This window comes from Charadrius vociferus, unplaced genomic scaffold (assembly GCF_000708025.1).
Source record: "Charadrius vociferus isolate BGI_N301 unplaced genomic scaffold, ASM70802v2 scaffold486, whole genome shotgun sequence".
In the NCBI taxonomy this organism is placed as follows: Eukaryota; Metazoa; Chordata; class Aves; order Charadriiformes; family Charadriidae; genus Charadrius; species Charadrius vociferus.
Window position 1 is genome coordinate 261,446 of NW_009648965.1, and position 7,127 is coordinate 268,572.

General features: G+C 59.7%; 1 protein-coding gene across 1 annotated transcript; it reads right to left on the reverse strand.

Moving 5' to 3' along the window:
• Positions 1-2,772: 2,772 nt before the first annotated feature.
• Positions 2,773-7,102, reverse strand: ZFYVE27 (zinc finger, FYVE domain containing 27; the record flags this gene model as incomplete). The annotated part of the gene is made up of 10 exons (XM_009887694.1): positions 2,773-2,837; positions 3,076-3,157; positions 4,021-4,067; positions 4,368-4,512; positions 4,904-4,975; positions 5,336-5,466; positions 6,190-6,302; positions 6,487-6,582; positions 6,766-6,952; positions 7,030-7,102. Coding segments are annotated over 10 exons (1,011 nt in total), but the record flags the coding sequence as incomplete, so codon positions are not given.
• Between the last annotated feature and the right edge of the window lie 25 nt (positions 7,103-7,127).

Below are 7,127 nucleotides of genomic sequence, written 5' to 3' on the forward strand. Positions count from 1 at the left end.
GGGGCCAGCCCTGCAGGCTGGGAGCTGGCAACGCGTGTGGGGAGCCTGGGCACTGAGCATAGCGGGGGGCAGATCCTGGGCCAGGATCCCTGCCTCCATCCCTTCACCCCACCTCCGCACCACCCACAAGCCCAGTCTGCAGCTCCCAGACAGCTCTGCCTGGCTGCCAGACCTCCCACCCCACCACCTCCAACCCCCCCCCAAAAGGTTCCCTGGGGAACCCCCCCTCCCCAGGCAGCACCGGGACCCTCAGCCTGGCTGCTCTGATGGCAGCAGAGTGCTGCCCCTCAGCTCGGCTCCCCCAGTCCCAGCAGGAGAGAGGGGCAGCCCACCCACCCCAGCTCCCACTCTAGCCCTGTTTACCCAGTGCATTCTTGCGTCTGCCCGTCCCGCCGGGGCGCGGGAGGCACGAAGGCGGCTGCTGGGATATTTACCCAGCGCCTGGCTGCTCTGACTCTGCAGCTTCTCACCGGCGCTGGCCCCGCCACAGGACAAGAGGGGAATTGAGGCTGCAGGATGTCTGCGCCCACCCTCCTCCCGGCTGATGAGGCCACCAGGCACCTGCCCTGCGCCAGGGTGATCCCCTGCTCCCTCTGCCCACCTTGGGCATGGCCTCGGCTCCACCGGCTGCTCCCCACCTCCCAGAGCCCCAAAGGGGCATCCCGCTCCAGCCAGGAGGACGTGCTCCTGCCCCACAACCAGCCAGGGGCAGGGGGCAGCCAGCCCCTGCCCACAGCATCACACCAGGGCAGGCGGTCACTACCCCCACCCTGGGCAATATGGAAAAAAACTGGGGGAAAATACCAAATATTGTTAGAGGGTACGTTCAGAGCGAGTCTGCTGAGCACACTGCCACAGGAATAAACATCATCAATTATGTCATTTTACTCCAAAACTTAAAAGTGCGCAAATAAAATCCCATCGCCCACAGCCCAAGTTTATCTGTAGCCCTCTGTATTTTGCGTCATTAGCATCTTTCCAGGGAGTGTTTAGACATACATGGCCATCGCACTCATCGCTCCAAGTGTTTTCTCTAGAAAAACAAGTAACTTCTCTCTGCCTCCCACCGTCAGCTGTCTGAGCTCTACAGCTCAACCCCCTCAGCCCCTCACAGACCAGTACTCACCCCACTGCAGGTACACCCTCACCCAAAAACATGACCCCACGGCTCTTGGGGTGCTACACAGCCCCCTCCCCAATGTTACAGCTACTCCACTGCCCCCAGTAACGGCTGAGCCCTCTGCATGCCAGCTCCCCCCACACACCCCCTGGCCTTGGAGCACACCCAGCACAACCCAGACACCCTCATCATCACTGCCAAGACCAGTTTTTCCCCAAATTTCCATAGGGCACAGCTTGAGGAAGGGGTTTATGACTGAGAAGGGGTCTCTGGCTGCCCCACACAAGCTCCCACGCTGGTGGGGTGTACAATCAGCAGTGAGATCCGGACCTCCAGTGCCTTCCCAGCCTGGTGGGTGCCACAGCCCAGTGGGCACTGGGCAATGCCAGCTTGAAAGCACCCCCCCACACACCCCCTGACCGGGGGGAGCTGCAGCTGGCTGGCAGGGACCCAGGCCATGGCCGTTCCCAGCTGCACAGCAGCCAGGGTCACATTCCTGGGATAGCTGGGAGCTTTGCTGTTCACACAGGGAAAGGTCACCCTTGTGCACACACAGGCAGCTGCCGGGACCACCGCCTGGGCAGGGGAAGGAGCAGCCCCAGGGAGGCACAGAGGAAGCCCAGCAGCTCCTGCCAGAGCTGAGCTTCTCCCTGGCTCCATCCCAGCAGGATCCAGCCCTGGCACAGACAAGGAGGGGCAGCCGCAAGCATCCCTGAGCTGGGGGCAAACAAGGCCACAGGAGGACTGAAGATGGAAACCCCAGTAAGCGATGGGAGCTGGTGGCAGAGACACACCATTTCTCCATGATCACCTGCAGGACAGCAAGGCCAAGGCCACAGAGGGGCCAAGGTGACCTGGGCTTGGGACAGGTTTTGCTGGGGCAAGACAAGAGCCAGCTGAGGGCAAGAGATTTATTGGTCATTCTCTATATACACTTATATATTAATCTGTATTAGAAAGCAGCAGTCGCTAAGTACACAGAGCAGCACCAACCCGTGCCTCTTCTCACGCTGCAGCTGGAGACTTGGCCACACAGCCCAACCCAAACTCACCCTCTCACCTCCTCTGCGCTACAGCCAAATATGGGGGGGGGAAAGACTAAACCTGAAGGCAGTGAAGCCCAGGAGCACAGGAGTGACTAGCAGGGTCTCAGCTGAGCCAGGACCAAAGACCACATCTCCTGGGGATGCAAGTAGCACTCTGACTTGATCCCAAAAATACAGTCACCTAGCACAGGGCTGGGAAAGGTAGGGACAGAGCCCTGAGGTTGTTCTGCCCCACCCAGGAGGTGGAGGTAGGACCACGAGTGGGAAGGATGGCTCCTCCATCACTGAGCCAGGCCACAGGGCCTGGGCAAGTACGTGGCAGGGTGCACAGCGAGTGCCAAAAAGCACCCAGCTGCAGGAATGGGGGCACAGCTGTGGGCAACACTCCGCCGCAGGGACCCAGCTGATGCGGCGGATGCTGTTGGGCAAGGAAGGCTGGTCTGCCCCCAGCCTGGTGCTGGCAGGAGGAGCAGAGAGCGCAAGCGTCCTCTGACAGGGTGACACCACTCTGGGAACCAAATAGCCCAGGCTCCCAGCGAGCAAGGGCAGGGCACCCACTGTCCCAGGTGTCAGGCAGTGCAGGACCCAGGAGCTGGCTGGTTTCAGTCACTTGATGAGCACCTGGTTGCACAGGGCACACACAAACACCGTCTCCCTCTGAGCTTCCGGGGCTGGAAAGGAAAGCAAGTGTCAGAGATGCTCCCCTTCCCCACCACATCACCCACCATGGACTAGGGACCCCAGCCATGGAGCTGCTCCAAGAGCTGCAAACCCATCACTGCTCTGATCTGAGCCAGGCAGCACCAGGCAAGTCCTGCTGGCCCTCCCCACCAGTGCTGGGGCAAACACCTGCAGCAGATAGTGCAGGTGGGAGCAGGAGACTCTGCCCTCCTCCACCTTTGCACTCACCAGTGGCTCCCATCACAGCCTTGGGGACTTTGAAGGAGCAACACCTGGAGCAGAAGCTGTTCCCACAGTTACTGCAGCTCCGCTGTGGAAAGAGATGGAGGTAAGACACTACTCTGGGCACACTCCCAGCCCTCCCCAGCAAACTCCAGTGCCAGAGCACTGCTAACAGCATTCACTGCTGAAGGGGAGTGGGCTCAAGCCCTGAATCTCCACAGCCATAGCAGATGGGCCATCTGCCAATGACACCTGGACAAATTGCCCAGCCCCAACACTGGATCCGCATACAATTATGCTCTAACATCACAGGAATCCTGTGCCCAGCCTAAGAAAGTACTGGGAGCACAGTCTCCAGGAGGTTTAAGGACACTGTATCATTTCCTATGCTGTAACTCTGGAGGGACGTAAGCTCCACAGAGTCCCAGACACATATCAGGCTGACCCAGGAGGAAGGAGAGAAGGCTGCGAGTCTGGATAACAGGAGGCAGCAGGAAGACAGCAATGCAAGTCTGGAGGGGGCAAAAGAGACGTCCCTCCCAGAACTGCCCAGGGAACTGCACACAAAGCATCGGGCGCAGGGGCTCAGACAACAGTGGTGGCCTTTGCTCCCCTAGTTCCCACAAGCAGACCCAAGCTCTGCTTCACCAGAAAGCTCTTGGGCCGTAAGAAATGAGCTAAACCAGGGCCCAGAGCAGGTGCCTTGTACACCAGCACACACGGGTTTGGCCTGAGCCAGCTTCCCAAAGAGCAAAAGGCACAAAAGCATGAGGGATCCCTGGCACCATTAGGCATGTGACAACACCCAGCACTTAGCTGAGGTCATCTGCTGCCGGGCTGTGACTGAGGCCAGCCACTCGAGCTGCCGGAGAAAGCTAGGGCAAGCTAGACATGCACAACACCTCTGCCCCAGGTGCAGGCAGCAAGCTGGGGCAGAAGCCAAAGACTCACCCTCTTCTTGAGCACAGAGAAGGTGGCTGCACAGCCCGTGCAGCTCCCTGGAAGAAAGAGAGCAGAGGTCAGGCAGGGCTCTGCTGCCTGGGACCGCGAGAGGCACAGCAGCACCCGTGCCTGATGCCTCAGCTCAGAGACCACACTGCTGCACCTTCTCATCCCTGCCCTTCACAAGACAGCTGGGAACATCCTCCCCATGGAGGAGGGAGGTCACTGGAGGTGTCAGCACAGCCCTAGCAAGCACAACACCACTCTCTCCACTCCCAGTTCAGTGGTCACCACTGGGAGCAGCACAGACCCTGCTCTGCTGAGCTCCCCCAGGCAGCACCCACTCCCAGCCTTACCAAAGTTGTTGCTGGGGTAGCGCTTGCGCAGGCGCTCAGTCAGACGTGACACCTTGCTGCGGATGACCTCATTTTTGCTCATAAAACCATTGTCCGGGAGACTGAGGTCAAAATCTGCTGAGCACTGAGAGCTCTCGTCATCCTCCTGCAGAGAACAGAGCCAGCTCAGCACAGAGGGGTGGCTGGGAGCATGCTCAGGGGCTGCAGGGCAGCCCACCCCACAGATGGGCACCCAACAAGCAGGATGCTCCACCTGGCATCACCACAAGCCACCGGCAAACCAGGCAAAAGTTGCCAGCTCTAGCTGGGAAGAAATACCCCTCTTGCACACCTTGGCATAGCAGCACTCACCATGACCAGCAGCTGGTTCTCCTTCTCCCGCAGCATAGGACAGAGAGGAGAGGCAGTACAGATGGAGTCAGAGACACTCAACCCCACACCCATCCTCCCCGAATGTCCAGCTTGCCCGCCAAGGCCCTCGCCCCTTCCCACCTCAGCTGCCCTGCACGCACAGCCCACCCCCACCGGCCTCACACCTCAATAGCATCTTTGAACTCTTCGTCAGGCTCTGCCTCCTCTGCCTCCTCCACACTGCCAGGGGTAAGGTCCTGCAAGAGATGCACCAAGCTAGTCCTGCTGTACCCCCACCCTTGTCCAAAGTAGGGGGGGGCACACTTCTGTGGCAGGTTCCAGGACAAAGGACCAGCCTGCCGACAGCTCCCTGAGAAAACTCAAGTCTCAGAAAGTGGGGTGAGCCCCTGCCTCCCCAGGCAGAGTCCATACACGACAAAAAAAGGACTGAGCCAAGCCCGCAGCGCAGCAGGAAAATTCCCAGGAACTCCAGAGGGGCTTCCAGCAAAGCCTGCAGCTGGAAGAAGCTTGTGGGTAGAGGGACACGGGCACAGTCAGACTAAAGGGCTGACACTGCAGCTCCCACCCCACAACTGCCAGCCCTGCCCCTCTCTCACCTCTGTGCTGGTGGGTGTTGGGGTCCGATCTGGAGGGGCAGCAGCTGGCAGAGGTTCAACAGGCTCTGGAGTGCTCTCGAGGGGTTTGTTGCCCACACACTGCTCGACTGAGGCCTTGAGCTCCGTTATCACTGATAAGAGGGGAACGCAGATGGAGCAGGGTGGTGCTTCCCTTCTCCCAGCCCCACCACACAAAAGCTGGCTGCAAGAGCCTAACTCCAAGACTCAAGGTGGGACATTGGCACATTCAATCTTCATCCGTCAGGTACCTTGAGCCCTCCTCTGCTCACACATCAAAGTTAGGGCAGCAAAGAACCCCCCACCACCTGCCCCAGCTCAGGATAGGGAACAGCAGGGGCCTTAGTCATAGCTTAGCCACACAGACCTCATCCAACTCTCCTCCAGCATGTGTGACAGAACAGAGAGCGCCTCCAGCTCTTCTCCCCTCTAACAGCACGTTTTCAAGTCTGCGTCATACATTGCCACAGGCACCAAGAGTACTTCAAGTCCTGCAGAGCAGGGTCAGGGAGCGAGCAGGGTGGAAATGCTCATGCATTGCCAGGTCCCAGTTTGCCACAGCACAGAGGAGAGCAGGAAACAGTACCCAGGCCAGGAAACACATCAGGAGAGCACCTCACCTCTCATATCTGAGCCCCACCACCCAACGTGGGCTGCTGAACACCATCCCCAGGACATTGTTGCCCTCTGGGGGGTGTCAGGTCCCACAGCACAGCCTGACACAGGTCACAGGGCTCACATAAGGGTACTGGGAGAGGTCCAGGGCAGGATCCCTGGCTCCAGAGAGCCTTTCCCCAACACATCCCACACAAGTCACTTCCAGGGAGGCCTCTTACCTTGGTAGAACTGGGTGTTTCCCAGGAAGAGGGTGCTGTTGAGGATGGCCAAGACCCAGCAGAGGGGCAGCAGGTAAAGGACACAGACAGAGCCCAGCAATGCCCCATAAAACCTAGGAGGGAGCAGCAGGACACAGCAATCAAGACAGAGCAACTCAGGCTACAAGCACAAGCCCATTCCTTTGCCTGGTCTTCCACCTGCTCTCTCCGAGTATTAAACACATGAAACCCAGCTCCGCATACTGGCCCCTCTCCCTGCTGAGCCCACCGCAGGATACCCGACCCGGTACTACTCACTGGGAAGAGACAGTGGGGTTCTCCCAGTACAATACACGGTACACTGCTTCGCAGCTGCAGCACATCCTGTTCAGGAACCCCTCCAGCTGGATAAGGCTGTGAATGAGACCTCACAGTCACAAAAAGGCCCCACAAACACACACCCTGGGTCCCCCCCCCACTCCTACGTTTTACAGCAGCCAGGCTGTCACAAACCCAGGCCCTCCACAGCCACAGAGAAGCCCTCCCGGCTGCAGAAGCCCCAGGAGCCTCACAACCAGGAGGGCTGCAGAAACTCACAAGCTCTTGACCTGGGTGATGGCCTCCTGCCGCGAGAGCTGTACCCTGCGCAGGTCCTCCCGCCGGACACTGTGGTACCTCCTGCGCACCAGCTCCTGCTCTGAGGGCCGGGCACGGCACGTCTCCTGCAGATAGCCCAGCAGGGCTGGCACCACGACCAACAGGGCCAGCACCGAGTACCAGGCGGCTGGAAGAAGAGGGACAGCGTCAGCCCGGGGGGTCCGGGGACGGGACTGGCCCTGTCCCCCCTTCCCCTACACGCACCTTGGCCGAGGGTGAGCAGGAGGAAGTTGAGGCTGAGGCAGACGAGGAGGGAGCACACGGGCCGCTGCCACCTGCGGAGGGGAGGGAGGGGGAGGGAC